Source organism: Sus scrofa, chromosome 8 (genome assembly GCF_000003025.6).
Source record: "Sus scrofa isolate TJ Tabasco breed Duroc chromosome 8, Sscrofa11.1, whole genome shotgun sequence".
NCBI lineage: Eukaryota > Metazoa > Chordata > Mammalia > Artiodactyla > Suidae > Sus > Sus scrofa.
Genome location: NC_010450.4, coordinates 30,788,164 through 30,810,108, shown reverse-complemented (window position 1 = coordinate 30,810,108; position 21,945 = coordinate 30,788,164). Strand labels below are relative to the sequence as shown.

The following is a 21,945-nucleotide window of genomic DNA, read 5'->3' as shown; positions in this document are numbered from 1 at the left end:
TTCAGATTATTGTCTGTCTCCACCAATAGAATGTGAGCCCTGTTAGGTGAGGACTAAGTTTTTGCTCACTTTTATGTTGCTGATGCCTAGCAGAGGTGCTAAATATTTTTCAAATGAAGTTCCTTTAACTTATGAGTACCATTGTTTGTTCAGTCTTAAAAAATATCAGTAGTACTCCCTCTGGTTACTTGTTACTCTTGTTTTTCAAGATCTTCCTAGCTGTTTCCTGGCTATTGTTATGTTAACTCATGTTAATTAATAGGATCCTGCCCCACCCCACATTGGTGTCATTTTACATAACTCATTTTTTTCTTTGAGAGGATAGAAATGATTTACAAATATTTTCTTGGTAGGATAAAAGCTGCAAAGTTGTGATAGTCAGCTTGGGCTGCAATAGTCAAATAGCAGTAGAATAGCGATCGTAAAACAACCATTTGTTTCTCATAGTTGTGGATTCCACTAGGCCTCTGATCAAAGTGCTGACAGATTCAGTGTCTGGTGAGGACCCTCTTTCTGGCTTTTAGATGGATGCCTTCTTGCTCTGTCTTCACATGTTAAAGAGAGCTATATTGTTTCTTCTTTAAGGACACTCACCCCAATTATAAGGGCTTCACTCTCATGACCTAATTACCTCCCAAAGACCCTACCTCTAAATACCATCACTTAGGGAGGACTTCATTCTGTAGTAGTACTGAGGCTAACAGAGTTAAAGGATTAGGTAATTAATCAGACTTAACAGATTTAAAGGGTTAGGTAGGGTTCTAGTATCATCACTTTCACAAGTGGGGCCAGTATAGAGTATCTGAAGGCATTTGCATTTATGGAAAATCAGTCTGATAGTAGAAGTGGTTTTACTTTTGTATAGATCATTTGTATAGATTCATAATTCATATAAGATTGGTAATAAATTCATAGATATGTCATTAATAAATATGAACTAAGCTTAAGAGAACTATTATGAATCTATACATATATGAATTTTTCATAGCTCAAGAGAAAGAGTAACTCTGAATCGTAGTCTTACGATATTTTTTCCTTCCTCCTAGATTTAAACAGTCAAGTTAAATCAAGCTGGGTAATCATGGCAGAAGGTGGATTCGATCCCTGTGAATGTGTTTGCTCTCATGAACATGCGATGAGAAGGCTGATCAATCTGGTGAGATGAACAGAACAGTCCTATTCAGAACTGAACTGTACCCACTCTGTCTTGTTTTTGGGAGAATGGCGGTTATTGGAAGAGGTTCATCTGATGGGCACTAAAAATTATTTTATAATTGAAATTCCACATTGGTTAAGTCATAATGGCTAAAATGCTTGCCAGCAGTTCTTTTTTTTTAGGGCCACACTCGCAGCATATGGAAATTCCCAGGCTAGGGGTCGAATCGGAGCTGCAGCTGCCAGCCTGCACCAGGGCCACAGCAACGCAGGATCCTTAACTCACTGAGTGAGGCCAGGGACCGAACCCACCACCTCTTGGTTCCTAGTCAGATTCATTTCCACTGTGCCATAATGGGAACTCCTACCCGCAGTTCTTTTATTAAAGATACAAGCAGATTGCTATCTTCATGTATGATAGATTTATGTTGGCAGAATTCACCATCATGGGTCCGTAACACACATTTGTGTACAGACGTTGTTTTTTTGGGTTTTTTTTTTTTTGCTCTTTTTGTCTTTTAGGGCCACATCCACAGCATATGGAGGTTCCTAGGCTAGGAGTCCAACTGGAACTGTAGCCACTGGCCTACACCAGAGCCACCGCAGCTCAGGATCCAAGCCACGTTTGTGACCTACACCACAGCTCACAGCAACACCAAATCCTTAACCCACTGATCGAGGCTGGGGATCAAACCTGTGTTTCATGGATGCTAGTCGGGTTTGTTAACCGCTGAGCTGGGGGACCTCCCAGACCTTTTTAATGAGTATAGTTTTTGGCTAAACAGAGCTTGTTTAGCTAATAAACTGCTGTGAAGTCACACTTCCTACTCCAACAAACAGCATGATGAAAATCTCTGTATAGATCATTTCCAAATTCAGATGAATTAGTGACAGAGGTAAATTTCTGAACAAAAGACTTTGGATAGTTTTATTTAATTGAGTATAATGAGATTGAAATTATAGGTTTTTAAAGACTTTCAGAGTCTATAAGTTTAAATACAGGGCTGTTTATATATCATACTTTATACTTTTTATGTACAAGAGGAGAGATTTGACCATTATTAACAATAAAATGCAGTTGACCTTTGAACAGCACAGGTTTGAATCTGAAGGATTATATGTGGATTTTTTTCAAGAGTAGATAAATACTATAGTTCTGTACAATCTGCCTTTGGTTGAATCCAAGGATGTAGAACTGCTTATGTGGAGGAACAGTATGCAGAGGGCGGACTATAAATCACTTGGGGATTTTCACCTGTGTGAAGGGTTGACATCCCTAACGCCCTCATTGTTCAAGGGTCAACTGTGTGTTATTATTATCTTACATACTATAACAACATTTTGTTGTTTTAAATTACTCTTGTACTGGGGTTTAGTTTTATTATAGACCAGTTAATAAAGGCAGGTACAAACATTTGCTGACATATTTCAATTGTTGATAGTGAATAAGCAGGTTATTTTTTTCTTTTTGGCTAGGCCCACAGCATGTGGAATTTCCCAGGCCAGGAGTTAAACACGCATCACAGCAGAGACCAGAGTCACGGCCGCGACAAAGCTAGATCCTTAACCCACTGAGCCTTGGAGGAACTCCTAGGTTTTCTGCTCACTCAGTGTCTGTATGCAGTGATCAGAAGTGGGTTGATTGTGAATGACATTTCTTTGAGACTCAGTCTATACTAGGACTTTAGGTTCTTAAAAATGCCCTGGAGGAATGGCAATAACCTGAGAACTTATAAATGAAATCAGACTATTTAGAAATAGGATATTGACGGAGTTCCCATCAGGGCTCAGTGGTTAACGAATCTGACTAGGAACCATGAGGTTGCAGGTTCGATCCCTGACCTCGCTCAGTGGGTTAAGGATCCAGCGTTGCTGTGAGCTGTGGTGTAGGTCGCAGATGCGGCTCAGATCTGGCATTGCTGTGGCTCTGGTGTAGGCCAGGGGTACAGCTCCAATTAGACTCCTAGCCTGGGAACCTCCGTATGCCGGGAGTGGCCTTAGAAAAGACAAAAAAAAAAAAAAAAAAAAAAAAGAAATAGAATATTGAAATATAATAGGAATTTCATATCTCTGATGACTTGAGGTAAAAATAGATTAATTTGAGGAAAGAATAGTTTAAAAAATATTTTCTCCTGTTTATGAGGTTAGAACTGAGAGTTTTTAATGTGTTAATTCAATCAAACATAGGCAAAATTTTTTTCCAAATTACTGGGATGTTTTTTCGGAATAAAAAGATAGTCTCATAGGAGTTTCTGCTGGGTGCAATGGGTTAAGAATCCAACTGCAGTGACTCAGGTCACTGCGAAGGTATGGGTTCCATCCCCAGCCTGGCACAGTGAGTTAATTAAAGGATCTGACATTGCTGTGTCTGCAGTATAGGTCACAGCTGTGGCTCAGATTCAGTCCCTGGCCTGGGAGCTACCATACGCTGTGGGTATGGGCATAAAAAAAATACAATTTAACTGTGGTAAAATTTCCCAGGAGATTTTTTTTTTTTTTGTGTCTTTTTACGGCCCCACCTTCGGCATATGGAAATTCCTAGGCAAGGGATCAAATTGCAGCTATAGCTGCCAGTCTGTACCACAGCCACAGCAATGCCAGATCAGCAGAGCCACATCTGGACCTACACCATGGTTCATGGCAACCCTGGATCCTTAACCCACTGAGTGATGCCAGGGAGATATTAGTTTTGAGTAAGGGTTACTACCATGTTTCATTTTTTAAGTGTAGTATTTTTTATTTTTTAACAGTATCATGCTTTATTCTATTAGCTTTATTATTTTTTAAGAGATGACTAAAAATAAGCCATACATTTTATGATTCTCTGTACATTTTTTTTTTTTTTTTTTTTCTTCTTTGGCCACATCCTGGGCATATGGAAGTTCCCAGGCTGGCACTCGAATCTTCGCCATAGCTGTAACCTACTGCAGCAATGCCAGATTCTTTAACCCACTGTGTTGGGCGGGGGTGAAACCCACATCTCTGCAGCAACCCAAGGTGAGGCAGTTGGATTCTTAACCTACTGTGCTATGGCGGGAGCTCCTTTTTTTTTTTTAATGGGCACATTAATTCATGCTTAATGGGACATTAGTTATAGCAATTTTGGTTGAAGTACTTCACAATTATGTGAAAATAGACTTTAGATTATTGCATATCCTTTAAGAGTCTATGTTTTTTACTGTATGCTGCATATTTCACACAGTATAAATTACTAATGGGTGATCTTGTGTAGAACGTGCTGATAGTAGTTCTGGAGATTGCAGAGGGAAGAGAAATTCATTTGATTCATTAAGGAAACTTGCTGGTTAAGTTTGACAAATGTTTGAATTGAACTGTGATTTTTAATTTTTATTTCATGTGTATTTCTTTTTCTTTTATTTAAATTCAGAATCAAGCAGCATTTTGGATCATATCTGCTTTGTTGATATTTAAGTGCCTTCTAAACATTTTTTTTTTTTCTTTTTAGGGCCTCACCTGCGGCGCATGGAGGTTCCCAGGCTAGGGGTCCAATCACAGTTACAGCTGCCAGCCTACACCACAGCCATAGCAGCACCAGACCTGAGTTGCATCTGCCACTATACCACAGCTCCCAGCAATGCCAGATCCTTAACCCACTGAGCAAAGCCAGGGATCAAACCCGCAACCTCATGGTTCCTAGTCGGATTCGTTTCCGCTGCGCCACAAGGGGAACTCCCCTTTCTAAACATCTTTTTTCTGAAGAAGTATCTTTTGAAATACAGTCTCTAAATTCGGAATTTCGAAGATTTATGGATAAAACTATTTACTATAGCATTATTTATTAGTAGTAAAAAGTTTTAAGCAACCTAAATGTCAGCTAGTGCAGTGGTTATGTCATGGAAATTCATATGACATAATCTTATACAGATTTAAAATAGTTGTTAGAGTTCCTGTGTAGCTTAGCAGTAATGAACCCAACTAGTATCCATGAGGATGCAAGTTTGATCCTTGGCCTTGTTCAGTTGTTTAAGGATCTGGCATTGCTGTGAGCTGTGGTGTAGATTGAAGACATAGCTCGCATCTGGCATTGCTGTGGCTGTGGTGTAGGCCAGTAGCTGTAGCTCCAATTCGACCCCTAGCCTGAGAACTTCCGTGTACTGTAAGTGGTGTCCTAAAAAAGCAAAAAATTTATTTTTGTTTTTTGTTTTTTATTTTTAGGGCTGCACTTGCAGTATATGGAGCGTCCCAGTCTAGGGGTCTAATCAGAGCTACAGCTGCCAGCCACAGCCACAGTCACAGCAGTGGCAGATCCGGAGCCATGTCTGTGACCTACATCACAGCCCACGGCAACGCTGGATCCTTAACCCACTGAGCGAGGCCAGGGATTGAACCTGCAACCTCATGGTTCCTAGTCAGATTCATTTCTGCTGCACCATGATGGGAACTCCAAAAAGCAAAATTGAGATACCTACGTCGCATTTAGTATGATCTTCCTTTTGTGTACAACAAACACACCCCCATATATAGGAAAAAGACTAGAAGAGAATACACCAAAATGTTAAGAGTGCTTATTTTTGGATTGCAGAATATGGGGTGAGGCATCTTTTATAGTTTCCTGTGTTTTCTATAATAATAAATCTTATAATCAGAAAAAGATTATCTACCAAAAACTATCATTTTTTTCATTTAAATATCATCAGTATTCTTTTATAATACACTAGACTTTTCCATCTCTTATGCTATTGTCTACTCTTATACTTCAGAGAATCTTTTTCCTCAGAACCTGTTATCTTATTACTCTGTGGAACTCCTAACTCCACAGCCTATATTTTAAAAGCAATTTATCTGAGGATATAATTTTTCTATATTAATTATAACTATCAGAATTTAGATATCTGCATACTCAGGAAATTCATAGATATAATAATGCTGTTATAATATAACGACAGGGCGGAGAGTTATTCTCATCTTTTTAAAAATGGATGTTCAATTCATATTTGTAATAGAGTAACATCTCATTAATTTATAGTTTGGGATTTTTATAATTATTGACCTCACATAGTAAAATTGGGTTTTCTTGGAGTTCTCATCATGGCGCAGAGGAAACGAATCCGACTAGGAACCATGAGGTTGCGGGTTCGATCCCTGGCCTCGCTCAGTGAGTTGAGGATCCAGTGTTGTGGTGAGCTGTGTCTGGCGTTGCTGTGGCTGTGGTGTAGGTCAGCAACTGTAGCTCCGATTCAACCCCTAGCCTGGGAACCTCCATATGCTGTGGGTGTGGCCCTAAAAAAGCAAAATGAAATAAAATAAAATTGGGTTTTCTCGTAGTTTAGAGTGTTCTTGATTCCTGGGAATTTAAAGTGCTAATGCAGGTAAAAACCTGGGGAAACTTCAAAATTTGATGATTATTTGTGTTTTGGGTTTTTTGGGTTTTTTTTTTTTTTTTTTTTTTGTCTACACTGCCACATGTGAAAGTTCCTGCACCAAGGACTGAACCAGTGCCATAGCAGCAACAATGCTGGATCTTAACCTATATGCCACAAGAGAACTCCCAAGACTTTAATGATTATTTATGGCTACCTCATTAGTTGTATGCTGGGCTGTAGTTTTGTTTTGACTATTTTGTGGAAATAGGCAGGCCTTGCCAAGGGATATATTCAACTTAAGAGCAGTTAAGATTTGACTATTTGTTCCTTTCCATTTTAATAAAGTTCTGTTCATACACAATTTAAAACTAATTTCTTTCCCTGATTTAGTCATGACATCAGTTAAGGTTCTTCATTATGAGTAATAGACGTTCTAGCTGATTTAAGCAGAAAAGGACATATTAAAAAAGTTATATGGCTCACATTGGGCAGCCTGGCATGGAAAATGAATAGGATCAAAGGAAATTTAAATGCCAAAATGAGCCCATGCTGCAAAACTAGCCCAGCCAAGATGCTGCTGCTCCTGAATTCCAGACATTGTATATCCAACTGTTGGTGCAACACTTCCATTTGGACAAATAGGAGACATTTTATTCTTGATACGTACATAACTGAACTTCTAATCTTGTCCCCGACCTTACGCGTCTGTCTTCCACTCCATTATTCTGGTTGCTCAAGCAACAACTTTTGAGTAATTTTTTAACCCCATAGCTAATGTAGAAACAATACCTCTGGCTCAGCCTTAAAAATATATACCCCAGAGTTCCCATCGTGGCTCAGTGGAAATAAATCTGACTAGTATCCATGAGGACGAAGGTTCAATCCCTGGTCTTGCTCAGTGGGTTAAGGATCTGGCGTTGCCGTGAGCTGTGGTATAGGTTGCAGATGCTACAGCTCTGATTCAACCCATAGCCTGGGAACCTCCCTATGCCACGGGTACAGCCTCAAAATCTCTCTCTGACTGTTTCATTCTTTCTCTCTCTCTCTCTATCTCTCTCTCTCAAGAGTCCAGCCATTTCTCACACCTGTAATGCAACTCCCTGATCTAACCTACCATCCATCATCTCTTACCTCAATTATTGATATTAGCCTCCTTGTCAGTCTCCTTGCTTCTGTCCTCTTGCCAATGCTGTGTTCTTTTCAAGTTTAGTTTCATTGCAACAGCTGAAGTGATCTATTTATAGTAAGTAAGGTAACATTCCTCCTTTTGTGGAGTTCTGTGTGGCTCAGTGGGTTAAGTGTCTGGCATTGTCACTTCTGTGACATGGGTTCCATCCCTGGCCTGGGAACTTCCACATGCTGTAGGCGCAGCCAGAAAACCAGGGGAAAAAAAATAAAAGTTCCTGGAGTTCCTGCTGTAGTGCAGTGGGTTAAGTATCCAACTGCAGCGGCCTAGGTCACTGTGGACAGGCAAATTCCATCCCCAGCCCTGTGCAGTGGGTTAAAGGATCCAGTGTTGCCGTAGTCCTGGTAGAGGTTGCAGTTGAGGCTTGAATTCAGTCTCTGGCCAGAGAACTTCCACATGCCACGGGTGCAGCCATTAAAAAATAATAATAATAATAATAATAAATAAATTCCTCCTTTTCTCAAAAATTTGCAGTAGCTCCCCATGACACTCAGGCCACATAAATTTTGGATTTTTTTCACTCTGCCTCATCTGTCCCCCTCCACCCCACTGGTTTCCCTTTGTTCACTTTGTTCTAACAGTTCTGGTCTTCTTGCCGATTTTGGAAAATACAGGTCACATACAAAGGATCAAGAGTCTAAATGACTTGAGATGTTTGAACAGCAAAACTGCAAGGCTCTGACACAGTGACTTTAAACTCTGAAGGGAAATTATTACTAATCCATCATTCTATATCCAACCAAACCAGCAGGTAGGAGAGTCTTCAAAAACTTTGGAGTTTCTGCTGTGGTGCAGTGGGATTGGCGGAGTCTCTGGAGTGCCAGCTTGCAGGTTAGATCCCTGGTCCAGAACAGTGGGTTAAAAATCTGGTGTTGCCACAGCCGCAGCTTAGATTGCAAATGTCACTCAGATCTAATCCCTGGCCTGGATTCCATATGCCAAGGGCCGGGAATAAAAGGAAAAAAAATTTATCTCATGTACCCTTTCTTAGATAGTTACTAGAAGATAAACTTTTTTTTTTGTCTTTTTACCATTTCTTGGGTCGCTCCTGAAGCATATGGAGGTTTCCAGGCTAGGGGTCGAATAGGAGCTGTAGCTACTGGCGTACACCAGAGCCATAGCAACTCGGGGTCCAAGCCGCATCTGCGACCTACACTACAGCTCTCAGCCCACTGAGCAAGGCCAGGGATGGAGCCTGAAACCTCATGGTTCCTAGTTGGATTTGTTAACCACTGAGCCACGGTGGGAACTCCCAAGATGAATGGTTTTCACCAAAATGTAGGCATAAACCAAGAAAGACAAGATTTGGAATAGAAAAGCAGGGGATCTAGAACATGAAATAGGTACAAGTCATTTCTAGGGTGATGGTGAAGGGACATCCTAGGGTGGTAGCTGCATACCAGGGCCACAAGACAGCTGGTTTAGTTGGGAGGGGGTTACACAGCTCGACGACTTTTTCAGAAAGATGAATTGGTAAAAGATCTGGTGCGTATATTGTAGATATTGGTAGAATATCTGGTGAGTGTAGTTACTTTGCGATCGGGATGACTGAAAGCAAATGGTGAAAAGTCATAGAAAAACAAGTAAATGGGAAAAAATTACCAAGGAAACACAGAAAATAGTACAAAAAAGAAGTAATTATAGTTTACTACATGGCTAAGTTCTGAAGAGCATATATATAGTTGTAATCATGTTAAAACTGACTATTGAACTAAACAGATTTATGATGCAGTTGTTATTAGAGGATGGAAAAGGTGTACCTATGAGGTGGGGTCAGGGAAAGAAAGAGAACTAGCTCTTCATCTTCTGTACTGATGCATTCATACTGGAAAAAATCAAGAAGTAGCAATAATTTGCTACTATAATATTTATATTACAGTATTTATATATTTAGTAGTTTATATTATATTAAAATATATTTACAGTATTTATGTTATAGTATTTTATAGTATTAGAGCAAATATACTTAAGTTGCTGTATAATATTATATATAGTTATAAATAAAGACACGGAGATATAACTACTAAGATAATCAGCTAAAAGTTGAAATGGTTGCTTCTGGAGTTCCCTTTGTGGCGCACAGGAAACAAATCCGACCAGTAACCATGAGGTTGTGGGTTTGGTCCCTGGCCTTGCTCAGTGGGTTAAGGATCCGACCTTGCCATGAGCTGTGATATAGGTCGTCAACGCAGCTGGGATCTGGCATTGCTGTGGCTGTGGTGTAGACCAGCAGCTGTAGCTCTGATTTGACCCCTAGCCTGGGAACCTCCATATGCCGCCAGTGCAGCCCTAAAAAGCAAAAAAGAAAAGAAAAAAAATGGTTGGCTCTGTGGAAGGGAAAATAGGAAAGGATGAGAAACTGTGTTTTTGGAGAACAAACTTATAGAAGTGTTTAAATTGTATACATGAATGACTAATACAAATTAAAACAAAGAGCAAAAGACTTCTACGCTAATGGATACAAAGAGGAGTTGTGGCTCTTTTGGATAACTGGCTAAGTTGTGCATCTTTTCCCCTCTATGTACTATGAAGTAATCGACTAAAGCCTTTGCTACCAGGCTAAAACCAGGAGTACTGCTTTTTTTTTTTTTTTTTTTTCTTCTTTTTTTGTCTTTTTGTCTTATTAGGGCTACACCCGTGACATATGGAGATTCCCAGGCTAGGGGTCTAATCGGAGCTATAGCTGCAGGCCTACACCACAGCCACAGCAATGCCAGATCCGAGCTGCGTCTGAGACCTACACCACAGCTCCTGGCAACGCCTGATCCTTAACCCACTGAGCGAGGCCAGGGATCGAACCTGGGAACCATAGTTCCTAGGTGGATTCGTTTCTGCTGTGCACAACAAGAACTCCAGATTACTTCCATTTTAAAGCAAAATGGAAGATATTCATGGTAGGGCTCCTAAATGGGGTTAAGGATTAAGAGGGAAGCCAAGATAACCCCAAACCTCTCAGAGTAGATGTAAAGTAGGAAGGAAAAAGAATGCCTGGTCCAGGAATGAAATGCACCAGTAAACCTTAGAATGAAGCCTTCCCTGCTTGGAGCGTTAAGAAGTTTTCTAGCCTGCCTGCATGCGTCCTTGATAAGGGAACTTGTTTGTATTCCCTAACTGCTCACTCGACCTAGTCCTTCATTATTAGTAAATATGAACAAAAAAAAACAAGTTGAAGAAGATAAGAGGACTACAGTGTGTTTGAAGGTAGAGCTACATTAGAAGGCAAGATGAAATAGATCCTTCTAATATGAAAAGTCTTTATGAATGTATAGCTAGCGATAAATGTGGACTAATACAAGTATGTTAATGTTAGTCTTAACGTACCACTGGCAACATGGTTTTTTAAAATGGTGAAGTTTCAAGTTCACCATATTCTTGGTAAAGTTGTAAGACAAAACTATATATAATCTTGCTGTGATTTAACTGGGAAACTACAGTTAAATTCCTTGATAATTCAGTGTTGAACAAAATCATCCAAAAAATGCTTCATGTTTTTCTTTGCAATGGACTTAGATTGTAGGCTCAGATTTTTCAATAATGTGAATGTGCGGTAGGCCATTTGAAAGTTAGGGGGGATGGCAAGTCAAGCACAACAACCAAAGGTCTGCTTCTAAGGTATCCAGCTTCCTAGTACTCTCACATTTGAAAGCCTTTGAATGGGAGGAGAATTAGGGTTTTAAAAAAGCAAAGCCAAATAAGCTGAAGGCAGGCAAGAAGAAAGCAGTGGGAGTTCCCATTGTGGCGCAGCAGGAAAGAATCCAACTAGAATCCATGAGGATGCAGGTTCAATCCCTGACCTTGCTCAGTGGGTTGGGGATCCGATGTTGCCGTGAGCTGTGGTGTAGGTTGCAGACATGGCTTTAGCTCCTGAGTTGCTGTGACTGTGTCTATGGCTTAGGCCAGCAGCTGTAGCTCCTATTCAACCCCTAGTCTGGGAACTTCCATATGCCTTGGGTGCAGCCCTAAAAAGCAAAAAAAAAAAAAGCAAAAAAAAGCAAAAAAAAAGCAAAAAAAGGAAAAGATGAAAGAAGCGTAGTAATAAAAAACATTAAGTAAAATGTTATGTGTTAGTAGATTATCCTCTATTAAATAAACGAGACAGATCAGAATTTTTAAGTACTATTTACAAGGGAGAGAGATGCTGAAAACAAAATATCAGGTAAGTGATAAAAAGAATAGGGAAAAGACTGTCCCATAAGAATGTGATATTCTTTTTAAAAAAAGTGTATTGAAGTATAGTTGATTTACATTCTTGTGTTAATTTCTGCTCTACAGCAAAATGATTTAGTTATACATATATACATTCATTTTCATATGTTTTCCATTGTAGTTTATCACAGATATTAAATATAGTTTCCTGTGCTATGCAGTAGGATCTTGTTGATTTTTTTTTTTTTTTTTTTTACAGCCACACCTGTGGCATATGGAAGTTCCTGGGCCAGGGCTCGTCGAATCAGAGCTGCATCGGGGGCCTGTGCCACAGCCACGGCAACACCAAATCCTTAACCGACTGAATGAGGCCAGGGATCAAACCCACATCCTCACAGAGGCAATGTTGGGTCCTTAACCCTCTGAGCCACAGTGGGAACTCCAGGACTTTGTTCTTTGTCTATCCTGTATATAGTAGTTTGCCTCTGCTACCTAAACTCCCAATCTATCCTTCCCCCACCGTACTCTGCTTGGCAACCATAAGTCTGTTCTTCGTGAGTCTGTTTCTGTTTAATGGATAAGTTCATTTGTGCCATGTTTTAGATTCCACATATAAGTGATATCATAGCATTTGTCTTTTTCTTTCTGACTTCACATAGTGTGATATCCCTAGGTCCACCCATGTTACTGCAAATAGCATTATTCAAGGAATATGATACCCTTTAATCTCAGACAAAATATAATTCAAAGCCAAAACCTTTGAACACAGGAATTAACTGATAAAAGATAGAATCCATCAAAAGATAGAATAAACTGACAAAAGATACAGTCGTTTGCATTCTCCCAAACAGACAATGCAAAACTGTTGGAAATAAAAAAAGCATATTTTAGAAGTAGCTGAGAAATGCTCATGATAGATGCCTTTGCAGGTTAAGTTTAGAGCATGTGTAGGTCAGGAACCCATTTTAAATGCATAGAAGAGGTTCCCAGGAATATATCTCAGACTCATAACAATGGTTATATTGGGGAGAGTTTGGCGCTATTTTAAGCACATAGAAAACCTCTGGTGTTGGTCCTTCTTTTACAAATGAGGACACTAAGGTACAGTGAGGTTCAGTCACTTTCCCTTTCTCTGGAGGTGACCAGAGAGTGGCAGAGGCACATTCAAGCTTGGCACTTTGCACCAAGCCCTGTGCTGTTTCTTTAGTATGAAGATCTACCCTGCTCCCTATGGGTTTCCTTCAGGTACCCTAAAAATCACTGTATTTGCAATCAAGAGAGCGGTAGAGGGATAGGAGAAAGCAGTGGGAGAGAGCCTCTTCACTGTATCTTTACCTTTTAAAACTATGTGGGAGTTCCTGTTGTGGCTCGGTAGTTAACGAATCCGACTAGGAACCAAGAGATTGCGGGTTCGATCCCTGGCCTTGCTCAGTGGGTTAAGGATCCGGTGTTGCCGTGAGCTGTGGTGTAGGTTGCAGACTCGGCTCGATCCCACGTTGCTGTGGCTCCGGCATAGGCCAGTGGCTACAGCTCTGATTGGACCCCTAGCCTGGGAACCTCCATGTGCCACAGGAGCGGCCCAAGAAAATGTCAAAAAGACAAAACAAACAAACAAAAAACCTGGATATCTTACTTATTCAAATAATTAACTCAAAAATAAATATTTGTAAGCATATTGAAAGGCATTATAAACAGTATACATACAGAACTTAGTAATTACAGGCATTTTTCACTGAGGAATAAAATTTTTGAATGCACTGTTATATAATGTGCAAAGAAAACATATTCTACCATGTTAGCTTTTTAAAGTAATTTTATTTTATTTTTTTGTCTTTTTGCTATTTCTTTGGGCCGCTCCCGCGGCATATGGAGGTTCCCAGGCTAGGGGTCGAATCGGAGCTGTAGCCACTGGCCTACGCCAGAGCCACAGCAACACGGGATCCAAGCCGCGTCTGCGACATACACCACAGCTCACGGCAACGCCGGATCGTTAACCCACTGAGCAAGGGCAGGGACCGAACCCACAACCTCATGGTTCCTAGTCGGATTCGTTAACCACTGCACCACGATGGGAACTCCTAAAGTAATTTTAATGAGACTGTCTTCTCAAGTGTTGATTTCTAAGTTGGTGGAATTTTTCCTCATGTTAAAAAATATGTATATAGGTGTTCCCTTGTGGCACAGCAAGTTAAGGATCTGGTGTTGTCACTGCAATAGCCCCATTCACTGCTGTGGCACAGGTCCAGCCTCTGGTGCAGAAACTTTCACATGCCCTGAGTATGACATATATATATGAAACTTATGTGTTTCCTAAGGCTCAAATTGACATAAACAGCAATTCAAACTCTTTCCTAATGCCTCATCAGTGCTATGTAAATTTTGATTAACTGCTAAGCTGTACTAGTACAAAGAATGTAAATCTGCTTTTCATTTAATTGTATATCTGCACTATGGACTTTTTATGTCATTCCCCTCCCGCACCCGCAGCATGTAGAAATTCCTGGGTGAGAGATTGAACCCATGCCACAGCAGTGATCCAAGCCTCTGCAATGACTGTGCTGGAATCTGCTTTCTTTTTTTTTTCTTTGCCATTTCTTGGGCCGCTCCCGCTGCATATGGAGGTTCCCAGGCTAGGGGTCCAATCAGAGCTGTAGCCACCGGCCTACACCAGAGCCACAGCAATGCCAGATCCGAGCCGCGTCTGCGACCTACACCACAGCTCACAGCAACGCCGGATCTCTAACCCACTGAGCAAGGCCAGGGATCAAACCTGCAACCTCTTGGTTCCTAGTCGGATTCGTTAACCACTAAGCCATGACGGGAACTCTTGGAATCTGCTTTAACACAAGAGAACTCCTGCAATATGGATTTTTAAAGCAAATGATTATATCTCTGACTGTATTATTATAGGAGTGTTTTAAATTATATATTGTAAACACTGTTTCAGTTAAGGTTGATAAGACTGCAATACAAAGAATGCCCATTTTGTGGTGCTCATGACAAAGCTTTACTTATTCTATTGGCAAATGTCTCCTTCAGTGATTTAACTGCATCCTTAGGTTACACAAGTATTAGACGGTTCTTAATGCGGATGTATTTTGCCAGGTATGTACTTTGCCAGATTTTGTTTGCCAGGCTTTGTGTTTGCCAGATTGTTTGTTTCAAGATTGTTCAGAAACATTAGAAAATGGAGGCATTATCTGACATTACAGACATTTTTCTATCCTACTTAATATTCTAATTAGAATTTTAATGCTTAACTTATTAGATAGACTAATAAGAGTTAAAGAGGTGAACAAGGGAGTTCCTGCTGTGGCACAGTGGGCTGAGGATCTGGTGTTGGCTGCAGCTGTGGCATAGCTGTGGCTGCTGCTCAGATTCAGTCCCTGGCCCTGGAAATTCCATATGCCACAGGCACGAATGGAAAAGGAAAAAAAAAAAAAAAAGAATTGGGTAAGAATATACAGTGAGACCTTTTCAATTAAGATCAAGTATCTTTATTATGTTATATATAATTGTTTCATTACTTGATTTAACAGGGGAGTATTCCCATTGATAAATAATGGATTTTTACTTAGGTCAGAGAAAGATGCTACTTCATATGTAGAAAGATGCCAACACAAAATTATGATCTAGTTATAAATCATTCTTTTAAGTTGTATAGTTTTTTTGTGTGTGTCTTCTCTGAGGTTAGTTTTTTTCTATTTTATTTTGTTTTACTTTAATTTTATTTTTTGTCTTTTTAGGGCTACACCCGCAGCATATGGAGGTTGCCAGGGGTGCATTCCGAGCCACAGCCGCTGGCCTACACCACAGCCACAGCAACACAGGATCCGAGCCCTGTCTGCAACCTACACCACAGCTCATGGCAACGCTGGGTCCTTAACCCTTTGAGCAAGGTCAGAGATCGAACCTGTGTCCTCATGGATGCTGTTCGGTTTGTTAACCACTGAGCCATAACAGGAACTCCAGTTTTCTCTTTTTTAAAAAGGAGGTATTTCCTTGTAACTAATACATCTAGTTGTTTTGAGTTTTTATTTAATCACTCATATTTCCTTGCAGCCATAAAGATGGCCTGGAGAGGGGCTTTTTCATTTCTCATTGAAGCCCTTTGCAGAAAAATTCTGTTTTTATTCTTTTCTGCTTTCTTGCTACCTCCTCCTCCTGTTCTTGACTGGCTCTTTCTTGGTATACAGTTTCTTCTGTTTATTTTAGGAGTTTCAGAAAGAGAAAACAGATGGATTTAGAAATGTGAACTTAGATTAGGCCTTGTGTTTCTCTTGTTCTCTGTTGTAACCTAAGATTTGGAATGCAGATAATCCATTTTTTGTTTGTGTGTTGAGCTCTGTATTTTCAGCTCTAATCTGAATAGTATAACTGAAATGCCTGCATCTTTAATTTACTTAAATTTGTTTCCATATTAAAGTACTACAAGCATCTGATCTGGGAGATCATTGGTCAGATTTCCTTTACAGGGCTGAAGGCCTTGTAAATTGTGGCTAATGTCTGCTATACTTAAATAAGTCACATTAAGTAAGATCTATTATTGGCCTTTTCCTGGAAGATGTATGCTTGAAAAGTTTCTTGAGAAACTTCTCTGCCCAGCAAATATATCTATTGCTGGGATCTTTTCCTATTAATTTATAGTTTTGTAAAATGTCTAATTACTAGTATAAATAATACATTAATATTCTTTCAAAAACAATCAGTACATTAAAAACAAGACTAAACTATATCTGCCGTATTTCTGCTTCCCTCAATGAATTTGGTATGCACCTTCCCAGATCCTTCTAACAAACATTTAGATACTATGTTATATGTTTTTTGCCCCAGTTTAATAATAGTATTTTCTGTGTTGCTCCAAAGCCATTTTGGTCATATGGTTAACTTTTGGTTTTTTATTTTAGTCAATAAAGGACATTTTAGTCAATGTCCTTCTTTCAAGTCTTAATACTTTTTATCAATAACATCTAGGCACTAGAAGAGTAGATAGTCCTTGTGTGATTACTGATACAATTGATTTTACCAGCTAGGAACTGTTGACCTTGAAAGTAAGAGAGTCACTGATTTTACCAGTAAAAATGGATTTATTTGGGAATAACAAAGAATTGTAGTTCAGGACAAGCAAGCCACAGCAAAAACCGTAGGCAATGGAGTTCCCGTCGTGGCGCAGTGGTTAACGAATCTGACTAGGAACCATGAGGTTGCGGGTTTGGTCCCTGCCCTTGCTCAGTGGGTTAACGATCCGGCGTTGCTGTGAGCTGTGGTGTAGGTTGCAGATGCGGCTCGGATCCCGCGTTGCTGTGGCTCTGGCGTAGGCTGGTGGCTACAGCTCCGACTTGACCCCTAGCCTGGGAACCTCCATATGCCGCGGGAGCGGCCCAAGAAATAGCAAAAAGACAAAAAAAAAAAAAAACAAAAACAAAACCGTAGGCAAGACCAACAAACAAAGAAAAAGGAGGAAGCTAGAGGGGTTGTTTTGAACAAAAGCCAATTGGAGAAAAGAGAGTTCAGGGTGATAATGTTTTCTCATTGGCTGAATTGCTGGGGTAGTCAAGTTCTTGCAGGAGATGCAGTGCACATTTTTTCCTGTTGGAGCCTGTAATTGATGGTGCTTCTCTTAGGTCTGTTAATTGACATCGAGTGGTATTGTGTAAGAGCTCCCCCTTCTGGCTTTCTGGTTTTCCTTTATTTTCACCAAAGTGAGGTTGTGTTTTATAGAAAAGATAAAGTAACTGTTGCCTGTCCTCATTGCACAAAATCCAAGCAGTGCTAAGGTAGAAAGGGAAAAGTAAATATCTCCCTATGTTCCCCAGCCTCTCATTGCCACTTTACTGATTATAAGCTATTCACAGTTTCTTTTATATTCCTATTATTATGGCTGTATAATAAATTACCCACAAAATTTGGTGGCATAAAACAACTTTTTAATTAAGTTGAAAGAACTGTGTGTCTGGAGTTTATACAGAGCACAGTGGAGATGACTTGTCTACTGTATAACGTCTGAGTTGTTAGCTGGAAGACTGAGAGGCTGGGAGCAGAAAGCATCTGGAGGCCTGCTCTCTCACTCTCGCAGTTGATGCTGGCTGGTGGTTGAAACCCCACCCAGCACTCTCAGCTCGAACACCTTCATATGGCCTTTCATGTGGCTGCTTCGCTTCCTCAGAGCACAGTGGCTTGGTTCCAAGGGCGAGGATCCATCCCAAGAGAGGATGAGTGAGGGACAGAACCAGATAGCAGCTGGATACTGTTTATGACTTGGCTAAGAAGTCGCTTGCAACATTTCTGCTGTATTTTGGTGGAAGCATTACTAAGCCTTGCTCAGCTTCAAGAGGAGGGGCAGTAGACCACCTTTTTAAAAAATTGAGATATAATTGACAAATAACATTAATTTCAGGTGTACAATTTATATATATATTGGGAAATGATCACCATAATAAGTCTAGGTAACACTTGTCACCATACAGTTAAAATTTTTTTCTAGTGATGAGACCTTTTAAGATCTACTCTCAGCAACTTTCAAATATGCAATATGGTATTAACTGTAGTCACTGTGCTGTACATTATGTCCTCACGACTTTAATAACTAGAAGTTTATACGTTTGACCTTCAACCTTTTCGCTTATTCCCCAACTCCCTGCCCCTAGCAACCACCAGTCTGTTCTCTGTATCTTTGAGCTTGATCTGTTGTTGTTTTAAATTCCACATATGAATGAGATCATATTTGTTTCTCTTAGCATAATTCCCTCAAAGTCTATCCAGGTTGTTGCAAAAGGCAATTTTTTTTTCTTTTTAAAAGCTGAATAATAATTCCATTGTATGTGTATACACACATGCAGCTACACACACACACACACACACACACACACACACACTATCTTTATCCATTTATCCATCAGCAGACATTTAGGTTATTTCTGTATCTTGGCTGTTGAAAATAATGCTGTACTGAATATGTATCTTCTCAAATTAGTGTTTTTGCTTTCAGGTAAGTACCTAGAAGTGAAATTGCTGGATCATACAACAGCTCTATTTGTAATTTTTTGAGGAACCTCCGTGTTGTTTGCTTAAGTGACTACACCAATTTACATTTCTCCCAACACTGCTCAAAGATTCCCTCCTCTCCACATCCTTGCCAACACTTATCTCTTGTCTTTTTTTTTTTTAATTCAAGCCAGTTAAAGCATAATTAAATTTATTGGACAGGGAGAAAGTATTTGGTAAATAAGCAAAATATTCGGGTTCCTGTTGCACCTCAGCGGAAACGAATCCCACGAGTATCCATGAAGATGCGGGTTTGATCCCCTTGCTCAGTGGGTTAAGGATCCTATGTTGCTGTGGCTGTAGTGCAGGCTGGCGGCAACAGCTCTGATTAGACCCCTAGCCTGGGAACCTCCATATGCCATGGGTGCAGCCCTAAAAAGACAAAAAAAAAAAATTATTGAGGTGTAGTTGATTTACAATGTTGTAATTTCTGCTGTAAAACAAAGTGATGCAGTTACGCATACATACATATCCATTCTTTTTCAGGTTCTTTTCTTCCAAAGGTTATCACAGAATATTGAGTAGAGTTCTGTTTGCTCTGTAGCAGGTCACTCCTGACCATCCATTCCACATACAATAGTGTGCATATGCCAATCCCCAAACTCCCAAACCCTGCCCTCGCCAACTTTCCCCTTTGGTAATCATAAGTTTGTTTTCAAAGTCTGTGAGTCTGTTTCTGTTTTGTAAATAGGTTCATTTGTATCATTTTTTTTTTAGATTCCATGCATAAGTGATATCACATAATGTTTGTCTTTGTTTAACTTCACTTGGTTATGGTAATCTTAGGTCCATCCATGTTGCTGCAAATGGTACTATTTCATTATTTTTATGGCTAATATTCCATTGTATGTATGTACATCTTCTTTATCCATTCCACTCTTGATGGCCATTTAGATTGCTTCCATGCCTTGGCTATTGTAAATAGTGCTGCAGTGAGCATTGGGGTGCATGTATCTTTTTGGATTATGGTTTTTTCCAGACATATGCCTAGGAGTGGGATTGTTGGGTCATATGGTAGTTCTGCTTTTAGTTTTTTAAGGAACCCCCATACTCTTTGCCATAGTGGTCATACTAATTTACATTCCCACCAATAATGTAGGAGGGTTCCCTCTTTGCTCTACATCCTCACCATTTGTTCTTTTTGATGCTAGCCGTTCTGACAGGTATGAGGTGATACCTCATTGTAGTTTTGATTTGCATTTCTCTAATAATTAGTGATATTTCTTGTATTTTTCATAATAGTCATTCTAACAGGTGTGAGGTGCTAACTTATTGTGGTTTTGATTTGCATTTCCCTGATAATTAGTAATGTTGAGCATCTTTTTGTGTACCTCTTGGCCATCTGTATGTCTGCTTTTGAAAGACAAATGGATCCTATGCCTATTTTTAAATCAGATTTGGTTGGGGGTTTTTTTTGGCTACTGACTTATATGAGTTCTTTATATATTTTTGGATATTAACCTCTTATCTGATATATGACTTGCAAATATCTCTTCCCATTCAGTAAGTTGCCTTTTCATTTTGATGATGGTTTCCTTTACTATGCAGAAGTTTTGTTGGGTTTTTTTTTTTTGTCTTTTTGCCATTTCTTGGGCTGCTCCCTCGGCATATGGAGGTTCCCAGGCTCGGGATCCAATCGGAGCTGTAGCTGCTGGCCTATGCCAGAGCCACAGCAATGCAGGATCTGAGCCGAGTCTTCGACCTACACCACAGCTCACGGCAGTGCCGGATCCTTAACCCACTGAGCCAGGCCAGGGATCGAATCCCCAACCTCATGGTTCCTATTCAGATTCGTTAACCAATGAGCCACGACAGGAACTCCTGCAGACGTTTTTTAGCTTGATGTAATCCCACATATTTGTTTTTGCTTTTGTTGTTTTCGTTTTTTGGAGTTAGATCCAAAAACTCATCACCAAGTCTTATGTCAAGGAGCTTACCACCTATGTTTTCTTCTAGAATTTTTATAATTTCAGATCTTTATTTTGAGTTATTTTTGATTAACTCATGTGTGTGTGTGTGTGTGTGTGTGTATGTGTATATATATATATATATATACACACACACATTTTTTAAAATACTATTTTCCATCATGGTCTATCCCAGGAGATTGGATATAGTTCCCTGTGCTACATGGTAGACCTTGTTGCTTACCCATTCTAAATGTAATAGTTTACACCTACTAACCCCAAGCTCCCAGTCCATCTCATTCCCTTCCCCATTGACAACCGTAAGTCTATTCTCTATGTGGATGAGTATGTTTGTTTTGTAGGTAGATTCATTTGTGCTGTATTTTAGATGCCACATGTAAGTGATATCATATGGTATTTGTATCTCTCTTTCTGACTTACTTCATTTAGTATGATAATCTCAACCTGCACCCATGTTGTTGTGAATGGCATTATTTTGTTCTTCTTTATGGCTGAGTAGTTTTCCAATGTTGATGGATATTTAGGTTGTTTCCATATCTTGCCTATTGTGAATAGTGCTGCTGTGAACACAGAGCTTGCATGCATCTTGTGGCTCCACTTTCACAACCTCATCTAGACCTTATCACCTCCCAAAGGCTCCCACACCACCCCCAATTCCATCAAGTTAGGGATTATGGCTTCAACATATGAATTTGGAGAGGTAGGGGAAACACAAACATCCATAGCAGATACTTTTTAAAAGAAATTTTATTGGAGTATAGTTGACTTGCAATGTTGTATTAGGTTCAGGTGTATAGCAAAGTGAATTAGATATATGTATACACATACCCACACACACATCCATTCTTTTTTCTATTTAGGTTATTACTGATGAGTAGATTTCCCTGTGCTATTCATTAGGTTCTTGTTAATTACCTGTTTTATACAGTTGTGTGTATATGTTATTCCCATCTTCCTAACTCCTCCCTCCCTGCCATGGTTTCCCCTATGGTACCCATAAGTTTGGTTTTGAAATCTGTGGGTTTCTGTTTTAAAAGTTCTTTTGTATCAGATTTTTTTAGATTCCACATATAAGTGATACCATAGGATATTTGTCTTTCTCTGATTTACTTCCCTTTTTTTTTGGTTTTTAGGGCCGCACTCATGGCGTATGGAGGTTCCC

At 39.7% G+C, this 21,945-nt stretch overlaps 1 protein-coding gene across 1 annotated transcript in view; it reads left to right on the top strand.

Annotated features, from left to right (window-relative positions):
- SMIM14 (small integral membrane protein 14) overlaps positions 1-21,945 on the top strand; it is a 75,000-nt gene that overhangs the window by 30,308 nt on the left and 22,747 nt on the right. Inside the window, exon 2 of the mRNA XM_021101115.1 lies at positions 1,047-1,156. Within this exon, the coding sequence (XP_020956774.1) occupies positions 1,082-1,156 (75 nt within the window). The 5' untranslated portion in view covers positions 1,047-1,081. The remainder of the gene's footprint in view (positions 1-1,046; positions 1,157-21,945) is intronic.